This window comes from Salvelinus sp. IW2-2015, linkage group LG14 (assembly GCF_002910315.2).
Source record: "Salvelinus sp. IW2-2015 linkage group LG14, ASM291031v2, whole genome shotgun sequence".
Lineage (NCBI taxonomy): Eukaryota > Metazoa > Chordata > Actinopteri > Salmoniformes > Salmonidae > Salvelinus > Salvelinus sp. IW2-2015.
The window spans coordinates 44,586,640-44,605,929 of record NC_036854.1 but is presented as its reverse complement, the minus strand read 5'-3'; the positions used below and the strand labels follow the sequence as shown (position 1 = coordinate 44,605,929).

General features: G+C 39.5%; 1 protein-coding gene across 1 annotated transcript in view; it reads left to right on the top strand.

Annotated features, from left to right (window-relative positions):
- LOC111972514 (cadherin-18-like) overlaps positions 1-19,290 on the top strand; it is a 238,513-nt gene that overhangs the window by 186,268 nt on the left and 32,955 nt on the right. Inside the window, exon 8 of the mRNA XM_023999516.2 lies at positions 1,418-1,554. Coding sequence (XP_023855284.1) covers positions 1,418-1,554 — 137 coding nt within the window. The remainder of the gene's footprint in view (positions 1-1,417; positions 1,555-19,290) is intronic.

Here is a 19,290-nt window from a genome sequence, read left to right as displayed (position 1 = left end):
TAATATGGAACAAGATCTACCCTACCTGGATGCCTGATAACCTGAACAAGKGGAGMGTGTTCCTGYGGCAGCTGGGAAAGGCACTTGTAACCCCACGCATTCAAAGAAGGGAGCYCATCCCCCGCACAGCAGCCTCTGCAGCACTTGTGAAAGCTGTTGAATCTTGTCCTGATCCACCTGAGGCTGCAGTTGTGGCAGGCAAGAGGAGGATATGCCAATTTTCCCCCCAAAGAAGGACTGTAAAACAAATACTATGTCCTGCACATGTGAGAAATACATCTGCAAAGTCCATGAACACACACTTGCATACTGTCCTACATGTGCTAATTAAAGTTGATTGATTTATGTTCTTCACATTTTTGTTTTTATCTATTATRTTATTTTATTCTTATTTATTGTTGTTGTTRATACACCTTGTGGGTGGTMGCAAWGGTTKAAAAAAATGGGAGAAGACTAGTATTTTGMAGTTGAATTCTTCATTGTACAGAATATAAGAATATATCACTATGTTGCCAAAAAAGTTCAAGACTGTTATTGCTTTCTTCCAATAAAATGCATTCAAAACTACTTTCTTCACATTTCTTCAACTTTCTTAGGCTATACAAGAGCTATCTCTTGCAAAAAAAATGTATGTTTACACCTATGCAGTATCTTTAGCAATAATAATAATAAACCTCTACTTTAGTAAATAAAACAATTATGACAGGTGTGTTGTAATAAAAACAAGTTGTGTCCACTGACTAAATGCAGTCTTTCTGCATTGTGAAGAGGGAAAACCCAMATATTCACAAYGTTTGTGTTGAATGACAMGTTGTTTCTTCATGCAAAATAGATTTGGGGTTTAAAATTCAATTAAGCTGCTTTATTTTAGGGGTTTAGTGAAGGCGGGTCATTTTTTACCCTTAGGACGTGGGGAGTATACAGAATGTTAAGACTACACAAGGGTTAAGTACTTTACATCACTGCACTGCTGTAGCTCGGCCATCTTCAACCGCAGATGCGGAAGGCGGACATAAGCAGATTGAGACACAGCCCATGCAAATAAAAACTGAAATCTGTAGCTTAAACTGACATATTTTGATGGGGATGTTTTTTATTATGATACTTAGATTGACGCAGTCCTATGGGTCCTGATCTTGCAGTGAGCCCTAGTCCTATGGGCCCTAGTCAAAAGTAGCGCACTAAATAGGGAATAGGGTGCAATTTGGGATGCACACCCACTGTACTGTAAACTGTGGACCGTAGACTCCACAGCACACAGGGATACATTTGACATCAACCCTTCAAGGGTAATTTGTTTTTGCATCYTGATGCATTTCCCATTTCCACAGGTCTGCATGACATTTTTATGAGACTGTGCAGAAACGGTATTAATGCGTTTTTAAACTATRCTCTACTTCCTCCTTTCTCAAAATAGGTATTTCATCAACCTCAGTGAACACGGAGATAAGTATTTTAACATTGACATGGACAGCGGCGTTATAAAGACTACCCAGAGTCTGGACCGGGAAGACATGCCGTGGCACAACATTACTGTGATGGCCTCGGAGGTTGGTAGGTACCCAGGGTTTCCATTCCTACTGCAGCAGGGTGTGTGTCTGTATGTGTGTGTGTCTGTGCGTGTGTCTAAAGGGTAGGGGAAGCCTCAAACTTTAAATATAAAATCTACCYTATAGAGGTTTGGGAGGTGAGGTTTGAAGGGTCAATCAATTCATATTTTCTTGTTCTGACCTCATCAAAGCTATTAAACTTTCCTTTAGCCTTTACACAAACATAACGATGTACTAATGGTATTGAGGTATATGCCTAGATGGTTGCATCAGATTTGGAGATGATTCAATATGAATTGGTGTGTATATCACTGTTGAATTTGAAATGAGGGGATTAGTTGTGGTTTTAATAAGGAGGTGATTGAGTGATAAATGACTTATGAAGTTGTTGACATCACTGCTGTGGGGCTGATGAGTCACAGGGTGTGACCCAAATGGCACACTATTCCATAGGGCTATGGTCAAAAGTAGTGCACTAAATAAGGAATAGGCTGCCATTTTGGGACGCTAACCCATGATCCATTAATGATTGTGTTTTATAACCTATTATAAAGCAATTCAATTCTGGTTGTCTAATGTGTCATTTATGTTACCGTTTCCAAAATGCTGTTCTTTTATGAAAAGCACAACTATAGAGATGTTGTTTTGGAAAAGCTTTTAACAGTCTATTCATAGCACATTTAATGAAAAAAATACCATTCACATACCATTTTGGCTTTTAAAAGTATATTATTATGCATGAGTCATGAAGAGTTGCAAGATTTCTCCTCAAGTGTTGAACAAAATTACTTTAACCTCTCTTGGGTACGTGAGACGTCAGCGTCCCACCTCTTCAACAGCCAGTGAAACTGCTGGGCGCCAAATTCAAATACTGAAATACTCATTATAAAAATTCAGAAAACAAAACATATTTTACATAGGTTTAAAGATTAACTTCTTGTGAATCCAACCACGGTGTCAGATTTTAAAAAATGCTTTACGGTGAAAGCATACCTTACAATTATTTGAGAACATAGCCCACTAGACAAATTATTACAAACCGTAACCAGCCAAGTAGAACAGTTACACAAGTCAGAAATAGAGATACAATTAACCTTTGATGATCTTCATATGGTTGCACTCAGCAGACATTCATTTACTCAATAAATGTTCCTTTTGTTCGATAAAGTCTCTTTATATCCAAAAACCTCAGTTTTCTTTGCTCGTTTTCTTCAGTAATCCACAGGCTCAAACGCAYTCAAAACAGGAAGACAAAAAAATCCTAATTGTATCCGTAAAGTTCATAGAAACATGTCAAACGATGTTTATATTCAATCATCAGGTTGGTTTTAGCCTAAATAATCGATAATATTTCAACCGGACAATAACGTCGTCAATTTAAAAGGTAAACAAGAAAGGCACTCTCTCMGTCTCGCACATGAAAAAGCTCTGTGACACTTTAGGGTCGACTCGTTCAGACTGCTCTTACTTCCTCATTTTCAGAATACAAGCCTGAAACTATTTCTAAAGACTGTTGACATCTAGTGGAAGGCATAGAAACTGCAATTTGAGTCCTAAGTCAACGGATACTGTAATGGCATTGAATAGAAAACTACAAAACCAAAAAAAAACGACTTCCTGAATGGATTATTCTCAGGTTTTCGCCTGCCAAATCAGTTCTGTTATACTCACAGACASTATTTTAACAGTTTTGGAAATTTTAGAGMGTTTTCTATCCAAATCTACCAGTTATATGCATATCATATCTTCTGGGCCCGAGAAGCCGGCAGTTTAATTTGGGCATGCATTTCATCCAAAATTCTGAATGCTGCCCCCTACCCTAGAGAAGTTTTAAACAGCTTTCAATTTGTTTATATCCACATAATTAAGCACTTCAGGCTCACTGCTGGTAAAGCAGATGATTGACAAAGGCAATGTACTGTACTCCGTCTCAGATTGAACAATTAAACCATTATTATTTAAGTTATTGGTCAATTAGAAGGAATAGGGGAAAGCTCGCTCATAATTAAAATATTGATGCTTTATTTGTCAAATTATAATTAAAATCATGACATTTTGGCCATCAATGCCCTTCACTATTCTCAGAAATATAGTTAGTTCCACTTGCATTGTAATGCATGCACTGAAACATTAACAAACCACAAAACAAAAACAACATTAGTGTACAGAAAACGATTACTGTGATTTTTTTTAAATCATTTGTGTTTCCAGAGAAACTAGGGTTAAGCACCTTGCTCAAGGGAACATCAGCAACTTTTCACTCTGTCAGCTAGGCAACCTGACACCCAGTAGCTAAGCTCTAGACACTAGCTAGCTAACTAGACAGTCATTGGTGCTGACAGATTGAAACTGATGRGTTTCAAACTATCCCACAAAACATGACATTGCTAACCAGGCCTTAATTGGCATACACAATTTGCAAGTTTATTAGGAAGTTTAATAAGTTACACTCACCGGACATCTCTGGTGGGTATTTTAGCTAGCTTGGTTTCCATTTTCCAACAGATTTTTCTTCTCCCCCTGACTGATTGTCAACGGTTACTGTTCTTGGAACTCATGTGTTCACCAGAAATGGCTTCTGGTAAACTGTTTGCCACTACTGGCAAGAAGTATTGTTGCCACAAGTTTGCCACAGAWTTAAATAGAATCTTGAGAGAATTTTTTGCCAGACAAAAACCTCTGGCACTCTGTTTGCRTCTAGTGGCAATAACTATTATTTTTGTCAATGTTTTGCTGCAAATTCACCAATAGTGGCAAACATTTTCAATCGTCTGGCAACATTTTATGGCACATTATATAGTTCATAGTAAATTTGCCAAACTTGCGGGAAGTTTGCAGCAACAAATAATCATGCATACTTGAGATTGAAATAAGTATGTCTCATACAAACCCACATGATATACATGTCAAGATGTCACTATATCAAAGTCTTTATGATACAAGTATTTGGAATAAAGATATAAAGTATTCTATCTAATAGCATAGTATTTAACTGCACTATTTCAGCATCACAATGGTATCAGAAAGACTCCGACATAACATTGCAAAGGGGTGATGATGCACTTATCATGATGATATCTACAGGTAACTGCCAAAATGAAGAAAACACCAACATAAAGCGTCTTAGGGCGTTGGGCCACCACGAGCCAGAGCAGCTTCAATGCGCCTTGGCATAGATTCTACAAGTATCTGGAACACTACTGGAGGGATGCGATACCATTCTTCCATYAGATATTAAATAATTTTATATTTTGTTGATGGTGGTGGAAAACTCTGTCAGGCGCCGTTCAAGAATCTCCCATAAGTGTTAAATTGGGTTGAGAACTGGTGTCTGAGATGGCCATGGCATATGGTTTACATAGTTTTCATGCTCATCAAACAATTCAGTGACCACTTTTCTTKTTATTATTATTATTTATTATGGTGGTCCGCATACAAATATATATAAACTCAGCAAAAAAAGAAACGTCCCTTTTTCAGGACCCTGTCTTTCAAAGATCATTCGTAAAAATCCAAATAACTTCACAGATCTTCATTGTAAAGTGTTTAAACACTGTTTCCCATGCTTGTTTAATAAACCATAAACAATTAATGAACATGCACCTGTGGAACGGTCATTAAGACATTAACAGCTTATGGTAGGCAATTAAGGTCACAGTTATGAAAACGTAGGACACTAAAGAGGCCTTTCTACTGACTCTGAGGATCTCACAATCCCTCCATCAGTGCTCAGACTGTCCGCAATAGGCTGAGAGGCTGGACTGAGGGCTTGTAGGCCTGTTGTAAGGCAGGTCCTCACCGGCAACAACGGCACCTATGGGCACAAACCCACCGTCGCTGGACCAGACAGGACTGGCAAATAGTGCCCTTCACTTACGAGTCGTCGTTTTGTCTCACCAGGGGTGATGGTCGGATTCGCGTTAATTGTCGAAGGAAAGAGCGTTACACCAAGGCCTGTACTCTGGAGCGGGATCAATTTGGAGGTAAAGGGTTCGTCATGGTCTGGGGCAGTGTGTCACAGAATCATCGAACTGAGCTTGTTGTCATTGCAGACAATCTCAATGCTGTGCGTTACAGGGAAGYCATCCMCCTCCCTCATGTGGTATCCTTCCTGCAGGCTCATCCCGACATGACACTCCAGCATGACAATGCCACCAGCCATACTGCTCGTTCTCTGCGTGATTTCCTGCAAGACAGGAATGTCAGTGTTCTGCCATGGCCAGCGAAGAGCCCGGATCTCAATCCCATTGAGCACGTCTGGGACCTGTTGGATCGCAGGGTGAGGGCTAGGGCTATTCCCCCCTGAAATGTCTGGGAACTTGCAGGTGCCTTGGTGGAAGAGTGGGGTAACATCTCACTGCAAGAACTGGCACATCTGGTACAGTCCATGAGGAGGAGATGCACTGCAGTACTTAATACAGCTGGTGGCCTCACCAGATAGTGAATGTTAGTTTTGATTTTGATCCCCCTTTGTTCAGGGACYCATTATTCKATTTCTGTTAGTCACATGAGTGTGGAACTTGTTCAGTTTATGTCTCAGTTGTTGAATCTTGTTATGTTCATACAAATATTTACACATGTTACATTTGCTGAAAATAAACGCAGTTGACAGTGAGAGGACGTTTCTTTTTTTGCTGAGTTTAGGTGAATGCCGCCACGTACTGTATTGGCASTCTATCAGCCTACTATTCTGTAGTATGAATTCATTACACTTTGTGAAAAAATTGCCCTACCAACTAACCCTACACCCATTAAAAACTCATCACTWTTCCACTACTTTGGTCCTATCTGATCCTGCACCAGGCCAGCAGGCTGGGAGGAGGGGACACTATCATTCAGAACACCAAATAACATTAGAATTTTGATTTGATTTGACATCCTTACTTGACTTTATCTGGTTAAAACTCTGCATCAAAACTCAGTAGTACATACAGTGTCTTCTCTGTTTAACCACAATCTCCACTGTGTCTGCGTTGCACCAAACAGAGGGCATCACAGACACCAGGAATCTTCAACTTCGGTTGACCCTCCTRAACATTTAACACCTCTCCAGTTATCATTCCTTTCAACTGRGCCCTGCTCTGGAGAGGAAAGCAAGTCACAGTTCTTGTCCCCAGRCACGTGGTGTGGAGCACACACTCCCTCTGGACGGCAGAAATGCAAAAAATCTACATGATTCCACTTTGAGTCCCTTTCATCGACCAAACYTTCCCGGACCTCTTTTCCACTCAACCCGACACCACATATGGATCAGCCAGAAGGCAAGGATCCATTTTCTCCAAAAATGTCACTCCGACTGGGCAAAAAAACATATTCATCACCATCAGYACGAGGCAGAAACTTTGCCAACGCAGTTAATTCATCCCCACTCTCGTCATGTTCAATATTCTTCTGCAGCAATCCATATGTACTCTTATTATATTCCACTCTCTTAAAAAAATGTCCTGCCCGCCTTCTTACCGGCCTCAATGGGTTTAAACACAGATTCAACCACAAAAACCAGAGAGGTTTTCCAATGCCTTGCATGGAAYGGCACCTATCGGTAGAAAAAAGCAGACATTTAAAAGTCTTTTGAGCATGGTGAAGTTATTTATTACACTTTGGATGGTGCATCAATACATCCAGTCACTATAGAAATACAGGTGTCCTTCTTGACTCAGTTGCTGGATAGGAAGGAAACCTCTCAGGGATTTCACCAAGAGGCTAATTGAGACTATAAAACAGTTACAAAGTTTAATGGCTGTGATAGAAGAAAACTGAGAATGGATCAACAACATTGTAGCTACTCCACAATACTAACCTAATTGACAGAGTGAAAAGAAGGAAGCATGGCACTGTTATTGTAGCAAAWAGGCACTAAAGTAATGCTGAAAAAAATGTGACGAAGCAATTCGCTTTTTGTCCTGAATACAAAGTGTTATTTGGGGCAAATGCAATACAACAAATTACCAAGTAGCACTGTCTATATTTTCAAGCATAGTGGTGTTATGGGTATGCTTCTAATCGTTAAASACTGGGGAGTTTTTCAGGATAAAAAAAAGAAACGTAATGTAGCTAAGCACAGGCAAAATCCTAGAGGAAACCCTAGGTCAGTCTGCTTTCCAACAGACACTGGGAGATAAATTCACCTTTCAACAGGACAATAACATAAAACACAAGGCCAAATTTACACTGGAGTTGCTTACCAACAAGACAGTGAGTGGGCAAATTACATATTTAACTTGGAATCCACTTGAAAATCTATGGCAAGATCTGAAAATGGTTGTCTAGCAATGACCAACAACCAATTTGACAGAGCTTGAAGAATTTTGAAAAGACTAATGGGTAAATGTTGCACAATCCAGGTGAGTAAAGCTCTTATAGACTTACCCAGAAAGACTCAAAGCTGTAATCYCTGCCAAAGGTGCTTCTACAAAGTATTGATTCAGGGGTGTAAATACTTATGTAAATGAGATATTTCTTTATTTCATTCTCAATAAATGTGCAAACATTTCTAAAAACTTGTTTTCACTTTGTCATGATGGTGTATTGTGTGTAGGTGGTTGAGAATCTACAGTTTGTAAGCCATTTTGTACYTTGACTGTAAGACAACAACATTTGGAATAAGTCCAGGGCTATAAATACMTTCTGAAGGCACTGAAAGTTATGATGAACTTCACAGGGTAGTGAAAGTGCAAGGTGATGCACTTGATGCTCCTTTCCAATAAATATCAAAGGACTTTTTCTGGTGACATGAACATTGATGTTTGGCTGCCATTTATCCATAATAATCTCATCAGTTTATAAATGCACTTTCGCCAACAGCTCGCAGCTCCAGTACTGTATCTGCCCACTGTTGGCTGGAGCGCACGTGCCAAAACCATCAGTAGAGTTCAATTTGATTTTAACATTTTATGTGCACTACCTCATCACCCACAGCCTATTATTATCCTCTTAAGTCAATGTGATGGAAGCACATCTCTAGTGGGAAAATGTGCATATTGTTTTATGCACATTTTTGAATATTCACTTGAAAATCTGTCACCAATTGGATAGAAACRTAGCTAATGACCTCAACTTGCACATGCCAAATCTAACCAATAACTAACAAAAAAAAATATTCTCACACCCACATCTAAATGCTTCAACTTTAGGTTATTTTGTCTTTCTATTGCTAGGACATTGTGGAACTTATACAATAAATGTGCACATCATATACAGTATAGACTGATATTATGATTTAGAAATGTAAAACCGTTTGGTAAGAAAATGCAAAAAAACGAAGTCATACATACAATCAATCAAATATTTGCATATTTAAAGCATTGGTTTAAATGGGACAGTCAGACATTTGTGTCCTTAGCTATGTTTCCTATTAAATAATCAATTATCAAATTAGTCAATGTTCCACTGTTCTTTGTATTCTTAATATTATGTTGTAAATTAATTAAATCAATTCGGGCCCCGACGACTTCAGGAATTCCTATGAGGCTAATTTGTAATCACAACTAGGCAATCCCTCACCAACTGATGCGGAGGCTGCATACAAATTTGTCTTTATCTCTTTGCCTCCCTTTAGTATGCAAAAGGTACAATGGGCATGTTTAAACTTTTCCCATCAAAATTGTGAATAATATGTTTCTATATCAAGACTGATCTCTTTAAAATGGGTCTTAAAAGCATAGAGCGCGTAAGAGTTTGACCAATACAATGGAAAAGCCACACACATCCCCCCCATGCAGGATACATACAGAAGCTCCTAATTGCCAGCCACCAAAATTAGCCTTCATTTAGGCTATTGTTTAAATATAGTACCAGTTAAAAGTTTGGACACACCTACTTTTACTTTATTTTTTACTATTTTCTACATTGTATAATAATAGAAAAGACATCAAAACTATGAAATAACACATATGGAATCATGTAGTAACCAAAAAAGTGGTAATTAAATCAAAATATATTTTATATTTGAGATTCTTCAAAGTAGCCACCCTTTGCCTTGATGACAGCTTTGCACATGCTTGGRATTCTCTCAACCAGCTTCATGAGGTTGTCACCCGGAATGTATTTCATTTAAAAAGTGTGCCTTGTTAAAAGGGAATTTGTGATATTTCTTTCCTTCATAATGCTTCTGAATTCTTAATTGGCATTTGAGCCAATCAGTTGTGTTGTGACAAGATAAGGGTGGTATACAGAAGATAGCCCTATTTGGTAAAAGACCAAGTCCATATTATGGCAAGAACAGCTCAAATAAGCAAATAGAAAAGARAGTCCATCATTACTTTATTTCACCGGCCTGAACTACAATTCATGTCGCCTATTTGATAAAATATAGAATTTGACCTTTACTACTATCACCCATAGAAATGCATTGAATAACACATTCATAAATGGCAAAAAAACACAGTCAAAAAATAAATCATAAGGAATAAGGTTTTGATGTGTCTGTCCTATATCTAAGATACATAAAAGCTGAAGATGTAACTGTGTTTTTGGATAAATTTGTAACCCACATATTTAACTACCTACATASTTCCATTAGTTTGTATGTATTACCTTCAGACAAGTCATGAGTCCCATAATATATGTTAGTCTGTTGCTCAAACAGTTCGGACGCTACAGACAGAAGTTGGCACATCAGCATTACTGATTTCAGACGAGTCCCGTGATCCTTGTGGGGGTCGTAGAGAAAAACMTKTKTCATAATAGTTRGCATGCCAAACCATTCGGACACTACAGACGTCGTGAGAWGACTGATTTTCGGGGTGTCTCATGGTCTGACAAACACTGCTGTAGCTCGGCCAACTACCGCAGATATGGAAGGCCAACATAGGCAGATGCAGTGGATTGAGACGCAGCACTTGCAAAAAATATCTCTAGCTTAAACTGACGGATTTTGATGGGGATTTTTTAATTATGTTACTTAGATTGACTCAAGGGTGCTGCAGTAAATATATAGCATAACAGTACTTTATTGTTAAATTACATTTTAATTAATCTACAGCAATTGCTAAAAGTGAATATGGAATTATATATTACAGCGTACTCCAAAATATTTGGTGTTTTTATATCACTTTTTATATCACTTTATATCACTTGCACTCCCCTAGGCCTAAACAAACAAAGGCAGTGACTACAGTGACTACAGGGCAAACAGGTCAAATGTACAAGAGTAAAAACTCCCCAATTAAGGGTTTGTGACATGCTGGCACTCTGATCTGTTCCCTATACACATTTAATTTCTAGGGAACTACTACCACAAATCAATTATATTGGTACAGTACTCTAACAGGTGCAAMAAGTATTGCGTCTTATAAGGCATATCTCCAAAATGTGTTAATTAGAGAACTTTAACAACAATACCATGCATCCACAAAAGGCTGTTGTGTGGTACCAAATCAGAAAATTCCTGTAGATTGGAAAGAAAAGATTTCTTGAGTCCAAAAATACATTATGGTACTGTATTAAGTAGGATGGTACTGAAATCCAGTAAATATAGTCTGTGGGGTACAGCATTCTCACTAATGGGTGCTGAAAATGTGTTAATGAGCCAGAGATTATTTTGCTTCCAACAACATTGTACTTTACTGTATTTGCTGTAATTTTGCAGCAGTGTAGCGGAATGCCATTGAGGCCCCATAATGCATTGCTCTTTACAGGACTGTACTGTAATATAGATTACAGCAGCTAAATGTAAAAGTTTTACAGTAAATTTAAACCCATTTGTTAGTGTTATGCTACCAGCTTATTCAAACGGTAGTTAGCAATCACCAGATATTTTTTCTAACGCCAAAAATGACAACTTCTACATTCTGCAGTGAAAATAGCCAAATATATCCAAATCTGATTTTTGTATCCACATTGTYGGCCTGTTAGAACACATATTGTAAATCATGATGGATTTGACAAATATCCACTTTGTTAGAGCAGATTRTTTTGAATGGGTGTCAATGATGGTGTCCTCGTTCTATACCCCACGTCTGCGTTCCATTGGTCTGTTTACCTTATGTACTCTCAATCGTTTATTTCCGTGCATTGAAAGTACTTTTTAGTCTCGGGCTAGGCCTAATCTCTGTCTGGGAAACTGGCATAAAGTGGAGAATATACCATGCTTTACAGCTTTTTCTCCAGATTGTAAACTCARAGTATGTGTATTGTCATACGATATACTGTAGTATCATATATTTAAAAAGAGATAATGTGTCACTATTGCAGATGGAAAATTATCATCTCAACATGACGCAGAGCAATAACAAAATACACACAAGTGTTCCCTTGTATCACCTCGAATGATTTCAATATGCTGTTTCAGTAAATTGAGGATCTAATATACATTACATGTATACTGAATAAAAATATGAWCACAACATGGAATGTTTTAAGGCGATCAAACAGGCAAAACCTCAGTACAGAGAGTCGCAATTCAAAGGCTCAGAATCGAGACATATGTGGCAGGGTCTACAGACAATCACGGATAACAGAGGGWAAACCAGTCACGTCGTGGACACCGACGTCTTGCTRCCAGACAAGRTAAACACCTTCTTCGCCTGCTTTAAGGATAACACAGTGCCATTAATGCGGCCCGCTCCCAAGTCCTGTGGGCTCTCCTTCTACATGGCCGATGTGAGTAAGACGTTCAAGTGTGTTAACCCTCGCAAGGCTGGCTGCCCAGACGGTGTCCCTAGCCGTATCCTCAGAGCATGCGCAGACCAGCTGGCTGGAGTYCTTAAGGACATATTCAATCTCTCCCTATCCCAGTCTGCTGTCCCCACTTGCTTCAAGATGTCCACCATTGTTCCTGTACCCAGGACAGCAAAGGTAACTGAATTAAATGACCTTCACCTCGCAGCACTCACTTCTGTCCTCATGAAGTGCTTTGATAGGCTAGTTAAGGGTTGTATCACCTCCACCTCACCTGGCAATAGATAAATAGATTCACAGACAATACAATTGCACTGAACACTGCCCTATCCCACCTGGACAAGAGGAATACCTAGGTAAGATTGCTGTTAATTGACTATAGCTCAGCCTTCAACACCCTATTACCCTCCAAGCTCATCATCAAGCTCGGGGCCCTGGGTCTGAACCTCGCCCTGCGCCACTGGGTCCTGGCGAGCCGACGACAGGTGGWTAAGGTAGGAAACAACACCTCCACTTCACTGATCCTCAACACAGGGGCTCCACGAGAGTGCGTACTCAGCTCCCTCCTGTACTCTCTGTTCACCCATGACTGTGTGGTCACACACGCCTCCAACTCAATTATCAAGTTTGCAGACGACACAACTGTAGTAGGCTTGAATACCAACAATGACGAGACAGCCTACAGGGAGGAGTTGAGGGCCCTGGAGGAGTGGCACTAGGAAAATAACCTCTCCCTCAACATTAACAAAACAAAGGAGCTGATTGTGGACTTCAGGAAAAGGCAGATGGATCCCACCCCTATCCACATTGACGGGACCGCAGTGGAGAAGGTGAAAKGCTTCAAGTTCCTCGGCGTACACATCACTGACGATCTGAAATGGTCGACCCTCACAGACAGTGTGGTGAAGAAGGTGCAACAGCAACCTCAGGAGGCTGAAGACATTTGGCTTGGACCCTAAAACCCTCACAAACTTWTACAGATGAGAGCATCCTGGCGGTATGGTAACTGCACCGCCTGCAACCGCAGGGCTCTTCAGAGGGTGGTGAGGTCTGACCAACGCATCACCGGGGGCACACTGCCTACCTTCCAGGACACCTATAGCACCCGATGTCACAGAAAGGCAAAAAAGATAATCAAGGACACCAACCACCCGAGCCACAGCCTGTTCACCACGCTATCATCCAGAAGACGAGGTCAGTACAGGTGCATCAAAGATGGGACTGAAAAAGAGCTTCTATCTCAAGGCCATCAGATTGTTAAATAGCCATCACTAACCGGCTACCATCCGGTTACTCAACCCTTAACCTTAGAGGCTGCTGCCCTATATACATCATCATGGAATCACTGGTCACTTTAATAATGAAACACTAATCGCTTTACATACTGCTGTTAACATACTGCTTTACTCATTTTATTTGTATATTATATATTCTATTCTCCTGTATTTTAGTCAATGCCACTCCGACATTACTCYTCCTAATATTTAATATTTATATATTTCTTAATTCCATTATTTTACTTTTAGATTTGTGTGTATTGTTGTGAATTGTTAGATATTACTGTGCTGTTGGAGCTAGGAACACAGCCTTTCACTACACCCACAATAACACCTGCTAAATATGTGTAAAGTTGAAGTTGGAAGATTACATACACCTTAGCCAAATATATTTAAACTCKGTTTTTCAAAACCCTTSACATTTAATCCTAGTAAAAATTCCCTGTCTTAGGTCAGTTAGCATCATTATTTTAAGAATGTGAAATGTCAGAATAATAGTAGAGTAATAGTAGAGAGAATGATTTATTTCAGCTTTTATTTCTTTCTTCACATTCCCAGTGGGTCAGAAGTTTACTTACACTCAATTAGTATTTGGTAGCATTGCCTTTAAATTGTTTAACTTGGGTCAAATGTTTCAGGTAGCCTTCCACAAGCTTCCCACCATAAGACTTTTTCTATTGTATTATTGACTGTACGTTTGTTTATCCCATGTGTAACTCTGTGTTGTTGTTTGTGACGCAGTGCTTTGCTTTATCTTGGCCAGGTCGCAGTTGTAAATGAGAACTTGTTCTCAACTAGCCTACCTGGTTAAATAAAGGTGAAATGAAAAAAATMAAACATAAGGAAAAAAATAAGTTGGGTGAATTTTGGCCCATTCKTCCTGACAGAGCTGGTGTAACTGAGTCAGGTTTGCRATTGTGTTGTGTGACAAAACTGTACATTTTAGATTGGCCTTTTATTGTCCCCAGCACAAGGTGCACCTGTGTATTGATCKTGCTTTTTAATCAGTTTCTTGATACGCCACACCTGTCAGGTGGATGGATTATCTTGGCAAAGGGGAAATGCTCACTAACAGGGATGTAAAGAAATGATAAATAAGCTTTTTGTGCGTTTGAAAAATMTCTGKAATCTTTTATTTCAGCTCAMGAAACATGGGACCGACACATTACATCTTTTGTTRATGTTTTTGTTCAGTATACAGTACTTGCATAAATGCATGAATTTTCCCTTGAATGCATCAGCGAAATCAGAGCTGTTATTCGTCAGCCAGAGAGAATGGTCCATATACACATGAATGGACACCCGCACATGGTTTAGTAGACTGGGCCCTTACTCTGATATGCTGAATAATCGCCTGCGCAAGCGTGGGGACCAAATGATCCATCACCCACAACATGCTAAATGAACTAAAACATACTAAAATATATTGTTTTTTATGTTTCTTTGGCTTCCAAGTTAAGAAACATATTGTTTCATGACTTATCATCTTCTCCTACTTCTAGAATATCATGCTGAATAGTTTAGTTTTTTGTTTTATTAGAAAATCTAATGTAGAAACAGTGTGATACAAGTCCATTTTAAGGACACAATATGTCCTTGGTGTGCAAAGTAAGATGCATTGGAAACCAATTTATCAGTTTGTGTTATCTTTACTTAAGGWCCTGTATTCATAAAGCGCCTCAGAGTATGAGTGCTGATATTGGATCAGTTTTACAGTTAAGATCTTAATGAATACYATTAGCCAATGTGAACAGGGGGGTAACCTGATCTTAGATCACACAGCAAATTATCCAGATAAATAAATAACACTGAGTCTTAYATCAACACTGGAAGTGTGGAGTCTGTGGACCCATATACACATCGGAACAGTGTTAAATTAACACACTGCTAAGTGCAGGGGGTGACAAACTCATTCCATGGACAGCCTAGTGTTTGCAGGTTTTTGTTTTTTCCTTTCAAWTAAGCCTTAGACAACCAGGTGTGGGGAGTTCCTTACTAATTAGTGACTTTTTTCCTCACCCATCTACACACAATAACACATAACACAATGTAAAAACATGCTTTAAGAATTTTTTCACATTTCTTGAAAATTAAATACAGAAATATTTCCTTTACATAAGTATTCACACCCCCTAATCAATACTTTGTAGAAGCACCTTAGGCTTTGAGTCATTTGGGTATGTCTGTGTCAGACTAGAAAATCCGGATTTGGCAATTTTCTCCCATTCTTCCTTGCAGATTTTCTCAAGCTCTGTTAAGTTAGAGGGGGAGTGTCAGTGAATAAATCTTCAAGTCTTTCCACCGATTATCAATGGGATTCAAGTCTGGACTTTCATGGACCTTCACATTCTTGTTCTGAAGCCATTCCAGCATTGTTTTGCTGTATGCTTTGGGTCATTGTCCTGTTGGAACCTACATCTTTACCCCCAATCTAAGGTTGTTAGCACTCTGAAGCAGGTTTTTATCAAGGATTTGTCTGTATTTGGCMCCATTCKTTMTTCCCTCTATCCTTAGCAGTCTTCCAGTCCCTGCCGCTGAAAAGTGTCCTCATAGCATGATGCTGCCACTACCATGATTTGCGGTAGGGATGGTGTTAGACGGGTGATGAGATGTGCCTGGTTTTCTTCAGACATAGCACTTTGCATTCAGGCCAAAMAGTTAKAWWWWWMTCTCATCAGACCACACATTATTTTGCCTCTCAAAGTCTTTCACATACCTTTTTGTAAACTCCAGGAGTGTGGTCTTGTGCCTTTTTATCAGATGTGGCTTCCATCTGGCCACTCTCCCATAAAACCCAGATTGGTGTAGAGACTGTTGTCCTTCTGGCAGGTTCTCCCATCTCAGCCAAAGAATTCTGTAGTTCTGTCAGAGTGGTCATTGGCTTCTTSGTCACCTCCCTGACCAACACCTTTCTTTCCCGTTTGCTCATTTTGGTCGGACGGCTAGCACTAGGCAGAGTTGAGGTAGTTCCATACTTTTTCAATTTCCCAATGATGGAGACCACTATGCTCTTGGAAACTTCCAACACTAGAAATAGTTTTATACCCTTCCCAAGATATATGCCTCATCACAATTATATATCGGAGAGCTACAGCCATATCCTTGACTTCATGGTATAGTTTCTTCTCGGACATGCACTGTCAACTGTTGAATATTATATAGAAAGGTTTGTTTTTTTCTAAATCATATCCAAACAATTTATTTGGCCACAAGTGGATTTTAATCAAGTTGRGTTTACAGATCAAGGATGCTCAAAATAAATTGTATGCACCTGAGCTCTGTTTCGAGTGACATAGCAAAGGGGTGTGAATACTTATGTAAATGAGATATTTCTGTGTTTCATTTTCAATACATTTGCTAAAATATCTAGAAACATGTTTTGACTTTGTCATTATGGGGTATTGTGTGTAGATGGGTGAGAGAGAAAACATCAAATTAATCCAGTTTGAATTCAGGCTGTAACACAGCAAAATGTGGAATAAGTCAAGGGGTCTGAATACTTTTTGAAGGCACTGTATAACACAATACCATATGTATTTCATAAGGCCTTATTTTGAGGGCCTAGTTTTACCCTAATACAGTGGCCTGCAACTCATACACATCACTTTGAACCAAAACCACGCCCATCACTATCGTATTGCAAGTTTAGACTTGTTTGTTTAGATATCTACAGTGCATTCAGAAATTATTTGGATCCCTATCTTTTTCCATATTTTGTTAAGTTACAGCCTTAATCTAAAATGTATTAAAAAATGATTTCTCTCATCAATCTACACACAATATCCCAAAATGACAAAACGAAAACAGGTTTTTACAAATTTTGCAATATATATATWTTTTTWAATACATTACTATTATACAGAAGTATTCAGACCCTTTGCTAGGAGACTCGAAATTGAGCTCAGGTGCATCCTGTTTCCATCTTCCTTGAGCATTTCTGCAACTTAATTGGAGTCCACCTGTGGTAAATTCAATTGATTGGACATGATTTGGAAAGGCACACACCTGTCTATATAAGGTCCCACAGTTGACAGTGCATGTCAGAGCAAAAACCAAGCCATGAGGTCGAAGGAATTGTCTATAGAGCGCCGATACAGCATTGTGTCGAGGCACAGATCTGGGGAAGGGTACCAAACATTTCTGCAGCATTGATGGTCCCCAAGAACACAGTGGCCTCTATGCTTCTTAAATGGAAGAAGTTTGGAACCACCAAGACTCTTCCTAGAGTTGGTCGCCTGACCAAACTAAGCAATAGGAGAAGGGCCTTGGTCAGGGAGATAACCAAAAACCCGATTGTCTCTCTGACAGAGCTCCAGAGATCTTCTGTGAGATGGGAGAYCCTTCCAGAAGGAGAACCATCTCTACATTACTCCACCAATCAGGACTTTATGGTAGAGTAGCTAGACGGAAGTCACTCCTCAGTAAAAGGAACATGACAGCCTGCTTGGAGTTTTCCAAAAGGCACCTAACGGACTCTCAGACCATGAGAAACAAAATTCTCTGGTCTGATGAAACCAAGATTGAACTATTTGGCCTGAATGCCAAGAGTCACGTCTGGAGGAAACCTAGCACCKTCCCTATTGTGAACTATGTTTTTCAGCGGCAGGGACTGGGAAACTAGTCAAAATCGAGGGAAGGATGAACATKGAAAAATACAGAGAGATCCTTGATGAAAACTCCTCCAGAGCACTAAATACCTCAGACTAGGGTGAAGGTTCACCTACCAACAGGACAATGACCCTGAGCACACAGCCAAGACAATGCAGGAGTGGCTTCGGGACAAGTCTCTGAATGTCCTTGAGTGGCCCAGCCAGAGCCCGGACTTGAACCTGATCGAACATCTCTGGAGAGACCTACAAATAGCTGTGCAGCGACAATCCCCATCCAACCTGACAGAGCTTTAGAGGATCTGCAGAMAAGAATTGGAGAAACTTCCCAAATCCTTCACAAAGATAAAATAACATTAATTTATGCACCCGTTATTTAAATGTTTGTTCCAGTTTAAATACATGATTCRAACGATGCCATGCATTCTGAATGCAGGATGCAGGTGAATACAATATCCAACTGTTGGATAGCTTTGCTTCTGATGGACTCCATTAAAAATTAGACATCACTTTGCAAGCCATTATAAAGTGACTTGAAGGTAGGGTTGCAAAATTCAGGCAACTTTTCTAAATTCCCAGGTTTTCCAGAAACCCTGTTTGGAAGTMTCTTGGAAACAGAAGCAGGAAATCAGAATCCTTCAACCAGGACTTCCATCAAGTCTCCGGAATTTTACAACCCTACTTGCAACCCTGATGTGGGCTGTGTTATGAAATGGGGTACAATTATGCACTTTAATTAGTGATGTTACGTTTGATGCCAGCTAATCGCTAAGCAGTGTACCTCGAAGCAGTGTGCCGATGCCTTCATCACTTTATCAGAAGTACTTTATCAATGGCGTCTGAAGCTTTGTTTTGTCGCACAATCACCTGATTGATTTGGAAGAAAACAAAAAGGACCCGCTACGAGMTGTGGGACGTCATCTATAGTAATTTGACTGCTCTAAATTATTTTGACCAGCAGGTGCCAGTAACGTACACTGTGTTGCTCAAAGCCTTGAGTAATGCACCTATTTTCGATACAATTGGCTGGAAACCTTAATTTCCCCATCACTACTTATAACTAAATGCACAAATGATGATCTTACAGGGTACAGTGACAAGTGTCTTTTTTTTCTGAGAGTGTAATACAATGACCTGAAACTCYTCGTTTACACCACATGAGGCCTGCAAGTCACATTATTCTGGCTTGTAAGGTGATTCCTATTGGAATTCATCRAGTGTGGGATATCCAACTTT